Genomic DNA, 21,519 nt, shown 5'->3' with positions numbered 1-21,519 from the left:
CCTACAGAGTTATATATGTGTTTATGATCAGTATACTTGTAGGCTTGTGAATATATATTTGTATTTCAAATTGATTACCTTTTTAATTGTACAATAAATTCAATATTTCACTATACACCTGTTTTAGTGTTTTCTCTTTGTATTTGTTTTATGTTATGTAAAAGTGTGTACTTTATATGTAATTGCTATAAATTTATATCTGGGATCGATTCAACTATAGGACCATTGAATTGTCCTTATAATTTTTCTTAAATTAGTACTAAATCATTTGTCAAAACAAATTCCCTTGAAGGCACTCCTTACCTTTCTATATATATACCCAAGCCCTCAAGGGTATTTTGAGTCGCTCACTGATACAAATGGATACACTTAAGCCTGTGTCCATGACAAAAGGCAAGGATCCACTCATGTGGCAACGATAGTGCGACACTTACTCGATATTAAAAGTCCACAGTCGCACCGCTGCAAACTCTTTGGTGCATCTCATTTAGGGATCCCAGAAGCAGCATGGAATGCAGTCTGTATTGATATTTATATAGAGAAAAACCTGGCTAGGGACCAACGGAGCGCTATACATTATGGGACGAAGGGTGAATGGAAGTAATGTAAATCTCCAATTGACATATCTTTAAATTACATAGTTATCTTACATTTCACAACTGCACTTCGCAAATTCAGATATGGGATAGATTAAGTAGTTTGCTCAAAATGAATGATTTCAGTCTTGTTCGGATACAGGATTTGTACCCCCGGTTCTTAGGTTAGCTGCTAGGTCATATGTCTTCCAGGGACAGAACTCAAGCAGGGCAGGACCAAGGGTGTCAACGACTACCTTTTTGCTTTGCTAGTAACTCAATAGACTCCTATTTTCTGTAGAGTGGTTTTGGCTGGGGCAGGGAGTGAGAATCCTAATTGGAGTGCTTTTCACCCTGTCCTACATCCTGGTGAAGTGAGAGACTAAAAAACATTCCCCTCCCTATAAGGAGACACAAAAAAGGACCATGCGTGGACTTCTCAGCTTTCACGCATTCCTGCCATGCCACTGCTACCTTTTCTGAGATGAGGCAAGTTGCACAAGTGCTGTTAGTTGCTACCCCTGAAGAAAGGACGCCCTATTGTCGAGGCCTCTTCTGCCCATAGTCCAAAGGGCTCTCTGCTCTCCCACCCTCAGTCCTGGAGTTGGAGATTAGCAGGGCACAAGTCCTAGAAAAAGAAGTGGGGGGACGCTGACGTCATGACAGGAAGTGATGTCACGAAAGGTGGCTTGCACCATCAGACTCATTGCCGCCCCTCGCACACCCCTTGGCAAATGGAGCCACATATTCACTCTTTGGCCTCTCTGGGGCGAGATCTCGCCCCAGTGACGCCAAAGAGTGAATGTGGGGCTCCATTTTGTCCGGTAATCGAGGTACCCCCACTCGAGCCCTGGAGATTAGTGAGCAGGAGTGAGCCTTTTTATGAAGGGGGGAGTCTACACTGCTCTGAAGACCATATATGCTTTCACCTGAGTCACAGACCCTACCTCCAAGAACCCCACTACTCTGATCTTCTCTATAAACTGCAGTTGATTCTTATAAGGTAAAAAGCATCTCCCGGTTGGGCGAGGAGCTTGTTGAACTTGGCACATGAAGCCATGTCTGGCCATATGAGGCTATACCTGGGCATACGAGTTTGCACTGGACATGCCAGTTTGTGCTGGGTATATAAGGCTGCTACAGACTTGCTCCTATGCTCAGTATAACCCCGTATGTAGACTTTGGCCACATATGTTCATTGGTAACCTCTTTGCCCAGAACTGGGTCTTATGTCCAGTTACAGTCCTATTTGTCCTGTGCATAAGAGCAGGTACTGGACACAGAAGGCCGAACTGGCAATACTAGGTTGCCCTGGGCATATGATGATGCACTAGATATATGAAGCTATATTGGGCATATAATGCATCTTATGCTACAGCTGAACATATGAGGCTGTACCAGGCAAAAAAGGATGCACTGGGCACGATGTCTGATCGACACATATAAGGCAGCACTCGGCATATGAACATGTAGATGTGCATATAAGGCTCTACTGAGAAGATCAATCTGAACCAAGCCAAGCGTTGTCTTTCGGAGCATATCAAGTTGTGCCTGGTGTACCAGAGAGAACTCAGCATCCATTGTATTATACGCATAAATGCCAATTTTGCAAAATGCCTGGGTTGCAGAAGTGACATCACATGCCATTTGACCAATGACATCACAGGATGTGACATCACACAGCCTTCTACCTCTTGCTTTCACAATCATTACTTCATGTGATCCTGTTTGTCTCTGATTGCACCACAGAAGTGACATTTATGACAAAAACCTAAAATAAGTCCAAAAATGATAAGTTACTACGACAGACAAGACAGTAATTTAGCTCCAGCTTGACAATTACATAGGGTGGAACAAAGATATAGTAGAAGTACAGCAATAACCTGGCCAGTCACAGCTGCACAATTATAGAAAGTGACCATATGCCCAAGCAGAAACTTAAATGCCCCGTTAGAATCTGGGATACCCAAGTGAAAGCTCAGATTTCTGGGTTTAACTATTATACGCCCAGTTGCATTCTGAGGCGTTCGTGGTTACACACTTACAATCTCCAAATGCAGAGACAATGCATAAAATGGCGAGAAACGCCTCGAGTACTCAGGCATATATGTCATATGACCAGACACAATCATTCGGGCTTCCACCATGCATTGCATTCAGAGTATTCAGACATTCATAGAGGTGCAATAATGCAAAACTATTTCACCTTCTCTACTATTGAGAAATCAGGAGAGTTCTCATAATGCACCTCCATCTACAGAACTATTGCAAGGCACTCATCCAGGTTTGCATTGAGCCCTGGTCTACAAATACTTGCATTTAATGATTTCTTGCACCTCTACTGTGGCCCACATGTTAAAGGGATTAGGTATACATTTGTAGCAAGTTACTTGTTGTCATTAGAGCTCTCACAGTACACGTGTAATCAGATTTGCAATCCACCCTGCAATCCCAGCAGCAAACTATGTAGAGCAATCCAATCTTGAATTGCATCATGCATTAATGCAGCAGCACAGAAGCATCCAGGTACATGTCTGTCCTGCACGTTAATGCATTTGCTACATACAATTATTTGCATTTTTACATATGTGATCTCTACACGATAAGGCTGGGGGAAAGGAAAAGGAAGAATATAACATGTCAACTATATGTTAGCATTGCTACCATCTTGAGGTTAAGGTTTCTTTTTCAGGTGTGTGAAATATGAGTACCTATGTTTTACATGACTGGTTTCATTTAAAGCAACTCTGCCAGTCATGTAAAGGCTGTCTCCTCTCTAAAGCACTATAATAACATTTCTCATTCAAAACAGCATTCTTGTACAGTGCACCCTGCCCCTTAAATATACCTGCCTCCTTCAAAACAAGTCCTTCCCTTAAAGCATCCGTTTTGTAAAGAGCATTTTACCTTTACATAATGGCCTTCTTCAATGCACACCCGGAAAGGGACCTGGGAACTATGAACTCATGCTTGCTTTGAACTTAGCATATTGTGTCTGGGCATTGGATGGCCCATTTGTGCAATTTAGGGCATTCCTACCAGTAGGGTAGACAATGTGTCATGGGCCCTAGTGTAAGGAAAGAAATGGGCCCTCTAGCTGCTGTTAAAATTCTAAAATACAGCAATAACAGGATTTTGTGAACCCCTCAAGCTTCTGGGCCTCTGTACCACTGCACCTGCTGCACCAATGAAAGTTACGCTCCTGATTCCAACCTATATGAAGCAGGATTCGAGATGTGAAGTCTTCCCTTGGTCATTGACCATGGCATGGGGCATAGAAGGTTCTACTTAACATTCCAGGCCGCCTATGGTTTTGAACCAGGTCAACAGGTCTGTGTCTAGATATTTGAGGCTTTAGCGGGCACATCATGACTGTAATTAGGGATACAGGGGCTGCACTTGGCTATGTAAGGGTATATGTGACTTATCATTATTTCATATTTGTATGGCATTTCCAAATCATTCGCCACCATGGAGAGAAATAGAGGGCTCGCAGGGTCCTAGTTCAATGTCTGGTTTTAATTTGCCAGAGCACCCCTGACGGCCGTGGCCCACTCTCCACCGTCTCTCCCAAGTTGCAAATGAGAACCTTATCAAAAGCCATCAAAGTCCTGCAAGGGATATTTCTCTTAAACACACATTTTATTTGTTGTATATAGCATCTGTTTATCATTAACTGCTTGGACAGGATTTTAATATTTGAGCATATTTTAGGCGAATGAGAATCTAGCATCCTGGTCCTTTAGCAGTTGAGCACATGCTTTTGAGTTCTGTGGTTGCAAAACTGGATTGTGGAATCACAAATTTGAGCTCTGAGTTGGCAAGTCCAAGCTCTGTCTATCCTAACTTAAAACCTAGACTTACAAGCCTAGCATTCATTGTCATAGGGGAGGGCCCAAAATACATGACCAAAATCTTCCAGCCCTACACTCCAGGGCGCCTTTTGCGCTCTAGTCATCAGCAGCTACTGCAGGTACCCAGAGTAAAAAAGACCAGACAAGGCGGCCGTGCACTAGCCTATGCCGGACCAATACTCTGGAATTCTTTGCCCCCAGAACTAAGATCTCTCTCTAGTCACCTGACTTTCCGGAAAATTTTAAAAACCTATCTGTATCCTAGTAAATAATACCCTGTAGCTTTTTATCTTCTGTTTGGACACACAATTATAATCAGAACACTCTTTGTTGCAGCAATAGCGCGGAGATACCCCTTCGGGGGTCTAGTCTGGCGCTTTATAAGAATATAAAATAAATAAAATAAATAAATAGAGTGCACCAATCATTAGCATGGCAGGCGCAGTGGCAATGTCCCCCAATGGTGTGAGGGTCCCTCTACACCTTAATCAGGGTTGTCTAACCGCACAGCCTGTGGTTTAGGGGCATATTATGTCATCTTGCATTAGCACTCATGGCACTCTTGCTACGCTACTGCAAGAATTTGTGTTGGCGGATGCAGATGACCAGTTTGCAAACCCAACATCCATGTTTCCGTACCCAGAGCAGTGCTTAATTTCTGCTGGTGTTTGCTGGTGCTTAGCACTTGCTTATTTGTAAACACCTGCCATTGTTTATGACAGTCTGCCATGTGGTGGTGCCGTCAGTATATTTTTGAGTACACCTCATCAACAAGGTATTCAATATACCTTAAAAAAACATAAAAGATGTGGGTCCAGGCCATCTATTTTGCGGAAGGTGACCAGGAATTGCATTTGGCAGTGCTGGCAGGGACAGAGGGTAGCGCTAACCATAGTCGCTTTCCAAGAACTACCTTGGGCGGATGTATGTCGTTACTACGCATGCTTTTAGAACGCATGCCTTTACCACGCAGGTTTTACAACGCAAGTCGTTACAGCGACTTGCGTTGGGGGGCGCTGGATAGTGAATAGTTTAATTTACTATTCCAACTCCAGTCCCCGTGGATAGTAGGGAAGGTTTTGGATAGTAAATTAAACTATTCCCTATCCTACAGCGCCCCCCAGCGCAAGTCATTGTAACGACTTGCGTTGTAAAAGTTGCGTGGTAAAGGTACTGCGTGGTAAAAGTTGCGTTGTAAACGCTTTTCCCCACCTTGGGCTGTGTCACTTACTTTACTTCAAATTAAACACTGACTCAAAATTGAATTATTTGATCTAACACATCCTCACAATACTGTTCATTGCTAACGTAGGAGACAAACATTTGAGGCACACCTGACTACTGGCTGTGATGATGAGAGCAGGAAAACTGCATTGAGGCATTGCCAATAGTCTATCCATACTGAGCTCATACTGAAAATCACTGCTAAAATGAGCAGTGTGGAGAATAGGAGTATTGTAAGGAGTGGGGCAAATAGTTTATGGGAGAAGCTGGAAACTCCTCTGTCTATAAATCACCTGGTTTCTGTATCCATGTGTTGGGAGGGAAAGTCCTCTACCTGGCTCCCAGAGAGCTTCTCTGAATAAACCAGTCACTCCTGTGTTTTGTAACTGGACTTTCTGAGTCTGACAGTGTTGGCAGCATGATCTATCGCTAATGGACCGGTCTTTTTATCCTGTGTGAAAGGTTTTTCCAGCCTTCTTTCACCAGATCTTTCCCTTTCCTATAATTGGGATATCACATTTTGTGTGTGCTATAGATGGAGTCTGGGACCTGTGTGTGTTTGTTAGTGTACATTAGGCTTCCTTGTGTGTGTGTAGCATCCCGGTATGGTAGACAGCTTTGTACCCATTCAGGAGGTCCACCTTTCCCTCAGCGCCAATGCATTGTGGGTCTTTAGAGGTTGCTATTGAGAGAAATATTTTGCCACTTTCCCATCAAGATTTCCTCACTGCCCATGTCATTGCACTCGCCACATTTTCCTGTCTGGTCCACACCAACAAATAATGGAGATCTGTCTCTCTGGGCCTAATAAACATCTAAAAAAGGACAGTTGGAATCAGCCAAGCAGATGCCTCTGAGGACCATGGACCTCACTTGCACTGATCTTGTCAGGGTCATGTAATATTTGATTTGAGGAACTCCTGAATTTGAACCGCTCATAAGAGCTGCCCCCTTTCAGACTAGGACCACATCTCTTCTAATAATCCAGCTGGAGAAGCTACTCAACTGCCTCTTGAGGACAAGGTCACTGCCTGCTGTGGAAGAGGATGCTGGTCTGAGGACAGAGTAGAGCACGTTTAGAGGAAGGAGCCCAAAAGTCCGTCTGCCTGTGAGTACTTGCGGGAGCCATCCATTGTGAGGCCTGCACCACTCTAGGACATGAGGTCACCTAGCTGCTTTGCAGGAGGAGCAGCTACGTCATCTGTCACCATCATCCAGAGCCTCCATTGTTGGTGATAAGTCTAATTTAGGGGAGAGGTTGTGGCCTTACGGCCAGAGCTGCGACTTTGGAGCTGGGGAACCAGGTTTGAGCCTTGGCGTCGGCTCAGCTTCCTGTGATACTGGGCAAATCACTTAATCTCCCAGTGCCTACCAAAAAATGAATGTGTCCATGTGTGATATAACTGGTGCTCATGTAAAGCACTCCAATACCTTCGGGTCGAGTTTGCGCTTTATAAATCGCTCTCCTTTGGCCTGGGGTTCTCGGAGTTTCGAGGGCACTGGTTAAGGATCTGCAAATTGCATCAAAATCCGTTCTGAAATTGTAGTAATATAATGTTTTGATCCCTAAGGACTTGGACAGTAGTTTCTGGTCCAGTGGGCACACTAGCACCTTAATAATGTAAACACGCAGCAGGTGATGAGAGGAATGCTTCTAAATAGTCTAAACCACTGGCAACCACTCTGGCTAGCATGCCAACCATTGTTTTTAACCCACAGTGACTGTTCAGACAGAGACCCACCTCTGAGGACCTTGATCCTCAAGGGAACAGTGCATCCCAAACTGCCAGATGAGGCTCCTGCTCTCCGCGCAACCCCATGCGGGTTTCAGTCTTGTTAGGCCTCATCAGCGAGGTATAGCTTGGACCTTCTGGCTCAATGAACAAACGACTCACATTTGGACATACTCTTGGCCACTAGGGCTGTATTTCAAACACACAGAAGGTGGTGGGGAACAAAGATAGAGGGAGGAAGGGAGTTTGAGCACAGCAGATTGCAGAGGATTGGCATTGCCATATTAATTTGCATATTCACGATAATTTTGCTTACTTTCGTAAATAAAAAATAAATATCATGATGCTGGTTCTGGGAGCATCCTCTGTCTGTTTTGGAAGAAGTCACCAAAATATCTACCTATCAGCTACAAAAGGGCAGCTTTTTTTTTTACCTGTTTCTTGGAATTTCTGAACGGGAGATACTTGTGAAAAGAAAGCTGAGTGGGGATGATGGAGTAGACGTGAGGCATTCGTGATGTGGGAGGGCGGAAGAGAGAGGCACCTAGAGGTGGCGAGCAGGATGACGTCAAAGAATAAGGTGACTGAGAGGGAGGGCGGCAGGTATGACTGGGAGAGCGAAAAGGAACACAAGGTGATCGGTCTGAAAGTGGCTGACGGGTGATGGAAGTGAAGATGGGGAGCAACAGGTGCAAAGATGATGGGGTGAGAGGAAGCAAGCAAGGTAGGTAGAATCAGGGAATTAAAACTACTTGAAGCCCTGCTTACCACAAAAGCACTGGAATGGGACAATATAACCTATCATGAAATATATTGGGGATTGAAGGCCAGCCCATCGAACCCACATTAAGCCACGAAAACTAATAAAGAGCCAATAGCTGAAGGATGGTAAAGGCTTTTAATATATATTTTAATATATACTTTTTTTAAAGCACGAACAGTATGTCTCCCAAGCTGTTACACCAATCATCAACGAACCATACAAATGGTACTGAAGCTGTTGGATTGTTGCAAATAAAAAACCCTTGAATGGCTCAAGCAGACCTATCACCAATGATATGGAATCAAACAAGCACTGGAAATTAATTTCAACACCAGGCTTTTTTGCGGGGACAGAACTCAATCTCATTTGTGTCGAATATAATATATACTTCCATCTATAGCCTAACAAGTCTTTAGAACTTTTTGTTTGTTTACGCATGCATAATATATGTTTCAATTTTACAGGGACCTCAAAATAATTTCTCATGGTGACATTAACAAATGCATGGTGCAATAATGCCGCTCCCCTGTATCTAACTGATTACACGGCTCTGAGTGTGACAAATCATATTTTTCTGATGTGTCATATCTCTTGCCAGACATCTGTCCTTTCGATCATGGCAAGCTCTGTGAGTTGTGTGCAGCCCGCTGTTGTAAGACGCTTAAGTCTAAACTAATAGTTCTTACAACAACTTTTACCGATTGACTTTATTGGCTTACCACAGTTGGAACATGATTGATTTTTACAGAACTTCTTTTAAAAAATAATCGTGAAAAAAGCAAGAATCGTAAAAAAAAATTGCGAAAAAAATAGTGAAAAAAGAATAGCGAAGAAAAAGTTGCAATGCATTAATTTAAGACACAAATTTCAGGAACCAGTTGTGACTTACACGTCATGGTTGAATTCTATATTGAGGCAGCATACTTACCACCCAAGCTACAATTTGTTGGTCTTCCCGAGTATCTGTAGAGGAAGGTCCTGCAACTCCACATTGCCATGCTGCCTCCTGTTTTACATATTGTTTTTTGATTACCCTCGCCTTCCACTTTCCACATTCTGAGAAGTGTGTTTTAGATTTCACTGGCTCTTTAGTTGACTTTAGAAATCACTTTGCTAAAACGCCATGTTGGTTGTGTCCTTAACACAGGCACTTTTTACCTCCAAAATGTGTAAGTCAGAGGCTGCGAGGTTGTTTGTGTCAACAGGAGATGTATCTGGCTGTTCTTGTGAGAGAGTGGTGTGAGTCATCTAAGAGCAGCATGAAGCTAGATCAGTGGCGTAGCTAGGGGTGCAGTCTGGCACGGGCGTCACTATTTGGGGGCGGTGGGGAATAAAGAAAAAACAAAAATTACCTTGCGAGCGCAAGGTAAGTTTTTTTTTTCTTTATTCTCGTCGGCGTTGCTAAGCGCCCCCTCCCGATTGTTCTCATCTGTCGTCCGCACAGACCTTTGTACTCACTACCATTCCTATGCGATTTTAGAGTTTATCTGTTTATATCTCTTCCTTGAGTGACTTTATAGCTTGTACATTTGCAATTTTCCCTCCTTTCACTCAACTTGTATATGTAACTCCAACCACTAGTATATGTAGTAGGCCTTTGTACTTTCTACCATTCTTATGTGATTTTAGAGTTTATCTGTTGATATCGCTTCCTTGAGTGACTTTACAACTTGTACATTTGCAATTTTTCCTTCCTTTCGCTCCACTTGTACATTTGCAATTTTTTTCCTGTTTATATCTCTTATGTAACTGATGTAATCCAAAGTCCTTATGTAACGCAACAGGTTCTTTTGTAAAACGCTCCGACACCTTCGGGTAATGTTCGCGCTATATAAAATCGCATTAATTAAATTAAGTAAATAAAAACCACGCACCCTGCTTTTACCAGCATTGGCTACAGACTGAGGGATCACCCCGGGTATCCAAAGCTCTAGCTATGCCACTGAGCTGGATCAACCACTATGTAAAGATAGACCGTGACTGACTCTGTTTTTTAAGACTGGGGGGCATATTTACAAGCCCCTATTGTCACTGGAGGGTCACTTTTTTTGACACTCAGGTGGCATAGCACCATTTTCAATATTTACAAGGTGGCGCTAAGCTACTTAGCATGGCCTAATGCCTCCTTGTAAATATGCCCCTGTGTCCCTCTGTAGCTTACTACATCCAGTTATGTCTGAGATTATTAAGTTTTCACGTTTATATGAAGAGTGTCACCGTGTGTGGAATTGAATTTGATACAATTTCTGACAATGACACTGACCTAGTGTGTAAGTGGTACAATTTTGATTACTGTTTGCACGCTAAGCCCACATTAATATCTATCAACTATAAGGAAATGGTGAGTGTGCTACTTGAATATCGCAACCAGGATATAGAGGCGTACAAATATTTAGGACAAGTTATCGAAGCCAAAATATCAATAGGTAAATAAGAATATATTTTCTATACCTAACTACACATCTATGTAGTTTGACAATATACATATAAATTCTCAAGGTACAAAGATGTGATTTAGGAATAGTAAATCTATACTTTCTCTATATGCACTTACCTTTCGATATTTTGTCCTTCGACATTCTGGCAGCGATATTCTTGTATCTTAATATTCTTAGGCTCAATATTCACTAGTACAACCAAAATTGTCACAATGCAATGTACGATTGAATGTTTATTTAAGCGTGGAGGAGGTCACGCGGGGGTGTTAGTGATAATATATATAAAAAAAGAGAACTTACCTGAAGCCACCAGTCTCCACCCGCGTGGCACCTCCTGTCCTCTTCCTGGTCCCAGCAGACCCTGGGACAGACTCCCATCCAATCCCGGTGCTGCAGAACAGCACAGGGATTGGCCTGAGCGGGCTGGAAAGAGGATGAACTCAGACCAAAGAGTCTGTGTGGTTTCGCCAGCCCAGCTGTTCAATGCAGCTGGGTTAGAGAAACCTAAGTGCGCATGTATGTTGGACCGCCAGACACATATGCACACAAACAGAGTGCACATAGCACTCCTCATCCCCCTTCCATGCCTCGGCCCCACCCCTCCCAACAGCGTTCGCTCAGAGACGTCAAATGAAAAATAAAACAATGCTAGGACATAATTTTATTTTTCATTTGCTGGCTCTGAGCCAGGCAGTGGGCGACGCTCCTCCGCCATTGGGGAGGAGATGCTGCTGCAGGGTTGCTGTAGAGCAAGTCAATGATAGAAAGATCATGCTGTGCTCACGAGGAGCAAACGGGCAAAACTTAGGGGCACATTTATATGTTCTGACGCATCTCTGCAAATCAGCAGGGATGCGCCAGAACAGATGCGTCATGCAATCCTCTCCTTCCGCCATCACAGATGTGCCGCATTTACAATGCGGCGCACCATGGTGCAAGGAAGGGAAGATGCGTGACGCATCTTGTGGCTTATGGGGGTCGCATTGCTGGAGTCGCGTCGCAAGCGCGACGCAACTCCTGCAATGCACAGGGGCCACCCATACTCAACGTGGTGCGTCACTCCTTACGCCTGCTTCAGGCAGGCGTAAGGATTTGACGCAGCAGCATCGTAAAACTGACTCAGTGAAATCTTGTAGATGTCACTGCGTCAGTTTTACGGGGCTTTCCTGCGAGGGAACGCCCACCCTGCAACGGAAAGCCCACATGAAACCTGACGCAGGTTTCCTGTGGCGCAGGGCTTTACAACGTGACACATCTGCCTAGATGCGTCACGTTGTAAATAAGTCGCGATGTGGCGCATTGTTTACGCCGCCACTGCGTCACAAAAGTGACGTAACGGCGGCGTAAAAGTGTCACAAGGGGCTTGTAAATCTGCCCCTTACTTCTTAGCTGGAGGGATATGGAAGGAAATATACTTGCCTGGGAGATGAGACTAGTTAAGTTCCTCTAAATTGTGAGAAAGAGGCAGAAAGAAGAAGTTCATCTTTGTCTGTCACATGAGCCAGGGTCAAGGACAGAATACCGACTCTAGTCAGGGAACAAACATATGACCCCGGGAAAAACATCATAATAAAATCATGTACTTTAGCACACAATAAATATGCTCAAAATTCAAACTACGTGAAGAGTTAACTGCCCCAGCCTCGTTGGTTCCACCCAATAAGTACTCCTGGCCGGTATTTGGCAGTTTGCATGAGGATATTAGAGAATAAATAGTCAATTGGAGTATATACAATAGTAATAAAACCACTTAATGTCAGAGATAAGAGTTGTAGTATTCCATTGATACCCGTGTATACGCATATCACCTTTAAAGATATTCTTAGTATCCAAGTATCTCTAAATCTCTGACCTCTACCCATCCTGCGTGATTAGGGCTTTCTGCATGTAAAAAACATGACGGTGACACGTAAGACCAGTGAAAACAGGCCACGTAAATACCTAGTCCAATAGTACTTAATGTAGGAAACGACCGTGCCAGTAGACCACAACGGAAGAAAACATCTAGCCAATAGATCGTAATATACGAAACTACCCAACCAATAGATCGTGATATAAGAAAATACCTAGCCAATAGAACGTAATATAAGAAAATACCCAGCCAATAAATCGTAATTTAAGTAAATGCCCGGAACTAGAGTCAAAAGGTGTGTTGTTTGTTTACTGAGCCATTCTTCAGTGCAAGCGTCATTGGAGACTTATAACAATTAAAATATGTATAAGGTGCAAGATGAACGCACTTCTAAAGGCAGCTAATAGTGATTTTCAAGGAAGGCAATGGTAAGAAAGCCGGCAATAGTTAAACAAGTGTTTAGAAAGCCGAAGGCCACTGTGTCAATTCAAAGGGTCAGAGGATGGAATGGATCTTGGCAAATGTAAGGAATTTCCGTGTAAAATGCTTTTAAGGGATTTTTGGGCAAGATACCCAAACAGCAATCTGTCAGACACAGCTGAAGACCATCATAATTCGATCATTCATGGAGCAGTACATTCCATTATTTCTATCTTGGTTTTGTGTCACTCACCTTCTCAGTTACCTATGTCTTTCCGTAACGGCATAGACAAGTTAAAATCTGTGGGATGGAATGTACTCACGGAATCATCGGCGATTTATTTTAATTCGAACGTTTTCATTTATCACTTTTTGCTCTCTGGGACCGGGTGTGTCTCCCTGACAGGTGATAGTATGCCCAGATGTAGGAATTTCAGTGTGCATATACCTGAAAGTGATGGGGAACCACCCGAAGCACACACCTTTGTGACTATTTATAAACTATTTACAGGTATTTTTCGTCATAAAACAGGTTCTAAATTTACTTATGTCAAGTTCAGGAGTAAATCGGTTATCAGAGTGAGAAAAGGGAGAAAAGAGCAGTAAAAGTGATGTTTTTTAGAGGACAGATTTCTCAAGGCAGAAACATATTTTCAGATATTTACAAAAAGGTTAAAAAGTACAAATGCATTGTTGCATTGCCTGTTTACTCTTCCAAAACTGTACAGTACAACTCCAAATGCGTAAGTGTTTATGCTCGTGGGCACTTCCAGGTACTTGAAATAGTGGCTGCCTCCCTAAGAGAACTCTTGGCATTCTTTGCTTACCCTTGCTCCTTCAGTGCTTCGTGTTAGTGCAAACCTTGAGAGTTACAAGAGGGAGGAACGTCCCATTTCAACTCCCTTCCTTTTAGGACTCACAAAGGTTCACAACATGTGCACTGAGAATCACAATGGAAATTGTATATCACCATATAGCTTGTGTGTAGCCATTGAAGATTTTTGTGCATTTATATTTTGTGCATCAACAGCTGCAGTATGTAGATTTACTCTTGATTACAAGTGTATACACGGATATTGTGCTATTATCTTTGAAAAAGAAATCCTATGACATGTAGAAGTGTTTTTTCAGACCCTTGTTAACCAGGCCTCAATTTAGGCCTAGTAGCCATGTCTTCCAAAATTAATGTTTCCCCCCTGCACATTTCACAGTTGATATTTTTGCAGCACACAGTAAAGCAGAGTCATGTTCTTGTTGTACCCCATACATCTTCCCAGCATGGTCACAAAATGGTAACTATGTTCAAGTTCTTTCCTTGAGCTCACTGTACCCTGTTAATTCAGATTAGTTTACTGTTGTTTATGTAGCTACTTTATTCTACCATCTCTGGATGACATTAGCATAAAGTGGGCGGAATCAATATTCATGTAGTAAAATATTGCTTAGGTACTAAAGTAATATGCTATGTAATAAAAATGTGTTTTGATTTGCTAATAAGATGATACATTTGCTCACACTATAATGAATGTGCACATTCTATTCGGTTCTATAGGAAGATTTCCTATACAAACCCTTGATTTTGGGGGTGAGCCCGAAGACCTTACGATTCTACTAGTGATGCTGTGCGTTTCTTTATTGATTTTGCGGCCCACTTGGAACTATTTTCCATTTCACACTTATCTGTCATATTCTATTTGCTGATCGCCTTTGTGTTGTTTATTCTGTACTTCATCTTTTGAATTTTATATTTAAACCCTTAAATGTATCCTGCTTATCTGGAACTCAGTTATATAGTAGGTCCTTTACCTAATTGACAATATTTCAGAAATTTTAATGTGCTGAGATATCGGGGACGCGTTGCCTCATGAAATTGAGATTTAACACCATCTCTGATTCATCAGTCCATGGGCATTCTATTGAGGTACATTTTTGGGGTGCAAAATTGCAAGGGACCCCGAACCCACCCTTCAAAGTGGTACTTTGCCTTCACTAATGCAGTTTATTTATTTGCGTGTTTATATAGCGCTGTGAATAAACTCCCGTAGGAGTATCTCCGCGCTGATGACAACCGGTAAGGAAACTGATAAAGGAAGCAATGAAGTTAAAAAGTGCTGTGAAGCTCCTATAAACCAACAAAGGTGCTAGTTAGAATGAACTAAACAGAAAGGTTTTCAGGTATTTTCTGAATTGAAGGTGGTTATGGCATTGCCTCAATGAGAGCGGGAGTGAGTTCCAGAGGTTGGGACCTACTACGGACAGAGCCCTGCCACCTAGCCTAGATTTAGTTATCTTAGGAACACTCAGTAACAACTGGTCACTGGATCTAAGGGCACGGGTAGGGACATAAGGAACAAATTTGCTGGCCAAATACTCTGGTCCCAATTGATTGAGGCCCTTATGAATGATGCAGCAGGTCTTGAACTTCACTCGTTGACGTATTGGTAACCAGTGAAGTTTGTGAAGTAACGGTTTGGAGGAGGATCTGGGGGGTGCGTTTAGCACCAACCTAGCTTCTGTATTTTGCACCACCTGCAGACGATCCAAAACCTCGTTTGCACCTGCCAGAAGACCGTTACAATAATCAAGGCGGCTGATAACCAAAGCCTGAACTAAGGTTTTCCTATGGGAGTCAGGGAGGAAAGGAAAAATTCTACGGAGGAGACCAATCACATGGAAGCAGGATCCCACAGTAGTATTGACATTTTGCTTCATGGTCAGCTCCGGCTCCAATCTAACTCCCAAGTTCTTGATTATTGTTTTGGGCTCAGGAACTGGGCCCAAATCAGAAGGCCACCAATCGGGGGACCATTGGACCCTGGCTTCCCCGAAGAGCATCACCTCTGTCTTTCCAACATTACATTGAAGAAAGTTGGAAGACATCCACCTTGCAACTGCCTTCATCCCATCGGAAAAGGATTGCATAATTTCCGGGGTAAGTTGTTTAAAAGGGAAGAGCAGCTGCATATCATCAGCGTAGGACACTGGGCAGAATCCAAAAGCTCTAGTAACATCTGCCAAGGGAGCCACATAGGTGTTAAATAAGGTCGGGCTCAAACAAGAACCCTGCGTGACCCCCTTGGTAATGTTAACCTCTTCCGACCTAAACTCACCCATGGTGACAGATTGGGTGCGGTTGGAGAGGAAGCTTTTGATCCAGTCCAGTGCTCTACCGCCGATTCCACTCACAGACAGTCGTTCGATCAGGATGGTATGGGAAATCGTATCGAACGCTGCCGATAAGTCTAGCAGCACCAGGACAACAGAGTAGCCCTTGTCCTGGTACAGCCGCAGGTCATCTGTTATCGACAGCAAGGCCGTTTCAGTGCTGAATTTTGGCCTAAAACCTGACTGTGATGGATCGAGGCTACCAGATTGTTCTAGGTAGGTGGATAGATGCTTGTTGGTGTGCTTTTCGATGATTTTCCCTAGAAATGGCAAAAGGGAGATGGGCCTCAGGTTAGACATGTTGGTCCAAGGAATATATGTATTCTTCCTAATGGTTCTAACTAGGGCTTTTTTCCAGCACTGTGGGACAACTCCAGATGTAAGTGATAGATTCACCAGTCTCTGAACATCAGGGCCTAGTGTACTCCCTAGCGGACCCATAAGTCTGGCTGGGAGCAGGTCCGCCGGGCTTCCACTTTTAATGTCAGTGAACAGTTTCTGGACCTCTATTAGCGATATTTCAGGAAAATCGTTAAAAGAGTAGGTGTTGATGGGTGCTGTCTGTATCAAAGTATAGTTATCCTGGCTACTTATGTCAGGGCTAAGTGCCTCTATTTTGTTATAGATGGCATCAATTTTTTCAGAGAAGAAACAGGAAATACTATCACAGAGATGTTGTGAAGCCATGTCTGCACTTTCACAAGCTGTTGGTTTCAGAAATGTGTTGACAATCTGATATAGAACTTTTGAATCATTGCCAGCTGCTTCTAACTGAGCAGTAACGTGGTTTTTCCGTGCTGATCGTATGGCTTTATGATAGATGTTAAGATTCTTTTTGTAATTGATTTTATCTTCCTCCAAGGAGGATTTTCTCCATGTTTTTTCAGACTTTCTAGCCAGACGTTTGAGACTACGCAGTTCCTCTGAATACCAGACCTCTTGTTTCCTGGCAAGGCTAGTTTTAAAAGTCTTTATCGGGGCAATTTGTTGTACTGCAGCATTAACTGCAAGATCCCAATTTGAAAGAGCAATGTTAATATCATCTGTGCAAACAATAGGGGGAGGGAGATATTTCTGTACAAAATTAATGTTGGTTATTTTGTGCCACTGCCTTTTGCAATGGCTTTGTGAATGAAAACACTTTTACGCATCAGCACCAGATGTCATGCTGGTGTAAAGGGCCTCTATATTCATGGTGATAATCTCCCACATTGATCTCCAGGTCATTCAGTAAACATAAAACATTTTTTGTGTCACTTAAGTTTGATGTGGATTTTTGGACTATAGGTTTTAAGAACCAGTTACAAAACTTTGATAGGGGTTCAAGTAGAGGCCCAATTCCTGGGACAATAGGCCACTCAGGGGGGGTTTCCTCTGTTTGTGTATCTTAGATAAGGTGTAGAATCTGGGGTTCCAGGTTTCTCTGCTATTAGGAGTACTGGATCATGTTTTGTTATCCATTCATGTGCACTTGCTATTTCCACCAATATTCTGATTTTATTACTCAGCCTCGGGGTGGGAACCTCTCGCAGAATTTCATAATTCCCCCTGTCATCTAAGAGGCGGTGACATTCCACATCATACATGCATTTGTCCATAACTACAATGGCCCCTCCATTCGCGATGGTTTTTATCAGAAAGTTGTTGTTACTCTGGGTCATCAATGCATGTGATTCCTTTTTTGTTAGATTATGGAAGGTGTTATTTTCCTTGTGGTCAATACCCTTAATTTCCCTTAGTACCACCTGCTCAAAGGCCAGAACCTCGCATGGTAGTGATTGTGTCATAGGTTGGAAAGTGGACTACTTCCTCAAGTCTGTATTGGAGTCACCCTCTGGGTTTGATTCGCATTCACCAGAGAATGCTTGCAATTTTATATGGCTAAAGTTCAGTGTAGAGTTTTAGGGGTAGGGACAAATCGTAGTCCTTTAGACAGGACTCCCTCAGTGGCGGCTGGTACAGATCGGGGTGGGACGGTGGAGAGTAGGGGGGGAGAAGGGGTAAAGAGGAAAATAATTTACCATCTTACCTCTCCTCCCCCCATTGTCTCTGGAACAGGAACACAGAGCACCCAGGAAGCACCCAGGCTCCCCATAGCCAATCACAACGTGGCAATGCAGCGTTGTACTATGGTCTGAGCTCCATGGTTTGGTGCTCAGACGGGCCCTGGGAGCCTGGGCATGTTCTCCGCACAGGCTGTAATGCAGCCTTCATGGAGAATCTGCAAAGTGTGCATGGCTGTTTGGACGGCCTTAGACGGCTGGCCAAACATTCATGCGTACTTAAGGAGTACAAACCCCTCTTACCCTCTGCTGCTCTGTCAGCAGAGCAGCCCCGCCCAGCAAAGCTGTCACAACAAGGAAAAAAGTAAAATGATAATAACTTAGTTATTATCATTTTATTTTACCTTTATTTATACTGCTTAAAAGCAGTAGGGAAACACTCCTCTTCCTTAGCGGAGGAGCCACCACTGGACTCCTTGTTCTTCAACTGTGATGTTGGTTCTACTCAAATTCACTATGATGTTGTGTCTCTGCTTGTTGATGGAGTGGGTTCTTACCCCTTGCTACTCGTGATCATCTGAGCTGGTTGTTCATCTTTCCACTGTACTTTGGGTGCCTGGTTTTACCAGTTTGATCCTAAACACACACAAAATAGTTTGATGGGATGTCCTTGCACACCTACCAGGTGCCATGCTCCATCATAGGATATACCCACGCTGTTCATAAATGAGATTGAGGGACTTTAGGTCCAGTTTTATCAGTCTGAATAAGTATATATTTATAACACACATATTTTATTAATGTTTTCCAGTTAACTAGGTAACCTATGAACTGTAGATGGTGGCAAGTAATATGCCAATATTTCTTTAGGGTATACTAAGGGTATATACTTAAGTGGATCAGATATCTGTCCTGATGAATGCCATGGACTCTGTTGAACCACTAGGCAGAAACATGTTGGCATCATATTGGGGTTGGGGCACTCTTTCCCCGATTCTCTACTCCAAAGTTTCAATACCAAGTGGTACCCTACGAAGAAAAGACCATACTGGGTTTCCACATTGGTTTTTAATTTATTCATTTATTTACAGAGTTTTATATAGCGCTGGATAGACCCAGAGGTATCAGAGCGCTTTACATGAGGATTAGCGAGTTACAAAGATTACATCATGAGTTTCTAGAGCATAGCATAAAGTAGACACACATCCTATGGGGAATAGAAGGTAGAGGGGGAAAAGTAAAAAGGGGTTAAAATGCTGATGGGGTCAGGTAGACCGGTAAGGGGAAAGAACTTCAGAGGAACCACAAGTCAAGGAGAGTCAAACAAAGCAGCTGGGGACCAGCAATCACCACATCCAGTGTCGCGGTGACTGTACAAGATGAGAGGGGTGGAAGAGACAAGGGGGCGTCGACTAGAGGTAAAGGACAGTCAGGCGACACAGGGAGCAGTGCAGCAGCAAGAGAATTGGTCTAAGCCGCTAAGATGGTGGAACCGGGTCATCATCTTGCACCGCCATTGGCAGATCATCTGAGAATTTGTCGGAAAGGTGGGGGAGGAAGGAGACACAGGGGAGAGATGAAGAAACTTTGCCCAATGTCCGGCTGGGTAGGTGACGGTCGAGGACGTGATCCACAGCCAATCTCCTCTATAGCTGACTAGGCAGCTCCACCGGGCATCGGCCATGTTACTAGGGCTTTGTGGTCGGTAAAAAAAATTCACGGTTCTTCTGAGGTTTGGAGATCAAACGCGGGAGTAGGAGAGTAGAAGCACCGCAGTTAATAAGAACCCCAGGTGAGTATAAAGGTCAGAGGAGGGGGTGGATTCAAGGAGATTAGGGCCATACAGGCAATCCCTAACCAGGGAGCTCCCGGCCGGAGCTCCTCACCTTGTCTCTTGTCCCTGGGAACGTGAACACAAGGGGGTTCCCCCTCCTCCGTCGTATGGCGCAGACAATTGCAGATGCCGATGAGCCTATCGCTACCATGGTGAGGGTCCAGGCCTCGACCGAGGTGCCATGACGCTCACCCTGGAGGCCGCTGTGGGCCGGTAGCAATCCCCGGGCCACGGGCTAACTTCTCATGTGTCCCTTCCCGTGGTCCGCTAACCCACCGGTCCACGCTCAGGGCAGGGCCAGCAGCTGGGCGCTGGTCATGGTTTCGATGCAGGGAAGAGGCCCTTATCTCACATATGCTAGGCCAGAATAAGCGCCCCCTGATCTCAGGGCATAGACCTTCTCTTCATCAAACCAAAGTTTATGGAGAACGTGGGGATATCCTATGATGAAGCATGACACCTGGTATGTGTGTGAGGACATCCTGTCAAACTCTTTTTGTGTGTTTAGGAACAGACTGGTAATTATGAAATAATAATATGCTATAAAATAATAAATTATGATTCAAATGGCTTTTTTGTGTGACATTGAAATTTTCAAAAAACCTGCCAAATTAAATTATGCAACTGCAGGTGTTTATGTTACCTTGTACTCTGACATAGGGGCAGATTCACTAAGGTTTCATGCACAAAACATAGCTAGGCAACCAGCTGTGCTACGTTGCGTGAATTGGAGAGAGCAGAAATGCACCATATCTACTAAGATATGGTGCACTTCTGCTCCCTCCTTGCGCTGGTGCACTGTGCGCTGTCTAGATCCAATGCAGGCACCCTTATGTCATGCTGCAAGGGTTCCTACATTAAGGGGTGGATTGTTTTTGTGCAGGTAGGGGCACCTTTCTGCACTGAAACAATCCTGAAAGGCATTTTCCTCTTTGTATGTATGCAGCACAATGCATTTTGGTGCACACCGAGGTTTACTATCTTTGTACGCTTTTCTATGTTGTTAATAAATACACCAAGTATTACATGGCAAATTTATAAATGCATGGTTTTATATTGTTATGATTTTGTACAATGTGGTTAAACAGTTAATATGTTTTTTTTTATAAAATCAGGATTTGCTTGTACTTGTTTTAATGAATGCTCGATGAATTAGGAAAAATGTGTGTAGTTAAGAGTGTATTCGTATGATATGATATAATGTTTAATGTATTTTGGGATTTGGTATGTGATAAGTCTGTGTTGAGAACAATATATTTGTTTTCTTACATACCTTCATTGATCTATGTCAGACCACATGGAAATGGTTCATTAGCACACACAAACTAAAAGATGATGGGAGGAATGCTTGCAATAAGTCTCACCACTGGCAATCATCTGGTGTAGCTTTCCAAACCACTGTTCTTTTGCTCACAATGCCACCTCTGTTTGGACACAGCCATATGCAGATCAGTCTTGACACCACTCCCATAGGAACAGTTCAGACCAAACTTGCAAGCCAGGTCTTCCCTTAAATGGAACACAAGCAACCCAAGACCAGTTTCACTCTGATTGGGGCTGTCCAGTCGAGTGTAGCTTTGTTCCAGTGGCACAGTGAGGAAGCAACCCACATCTGGCATACCCTTGCCATTTAGGGCACTAGATCAACCACACAAAAT

At 43.5% G+C, this 21,519-nt stretch overlaps 1 protein-coding gene across 3 annotated transcripts in view; it reads left to right on the top strand.

Moving 5' to 3' along the window:
* The window catches only part of IPCEF1 (interaction protein for cytohesin exchange factors 1), a 511,939-nt gene that overhangs the window by 86,444 nt on the left and 403,976 nt on the right, over nt 1-21,519 (top strand). Inside the window, exon 1 of one of the 3 annotated variants that reach the window (XM_086927392.1) lies at nt 12,724-12,867. The exons of the other annotated variants lie outside the window; for them this stretch is intronic. Coding sequence (XP_086783518.1) covers nt 12,865-12,867 — 3 coding nt within the window. The 5' untranslated portion in view covers nt 12,724-12,864. Of the gene's footprint in view, nt 1-12,723; nt 12,868-21,519 lie in introns of those variants that run through there. 3 annotated transcript variants of the gene reach the window in all.

This window comes from Lissotriton vulgaris, chromosome 6 (genome assembly GCF_964263255.1).
Source record: "Lissotriton vulgaris chromosome 6, aLisVul1.2, whole genome shotgun sequence".
NCBI classification, from domain to species: Eukaryota; Metazoa; Chordata; class Amphibia; order Caudata; family Salamandridae; genus Lissotriton; species Lissotriton vulgaris.
The sequence above is the reverse complement of the archived record's forward strand: the minus strand, read 5'-3'. Positions and strand labels throughout refer to the sequence as shown.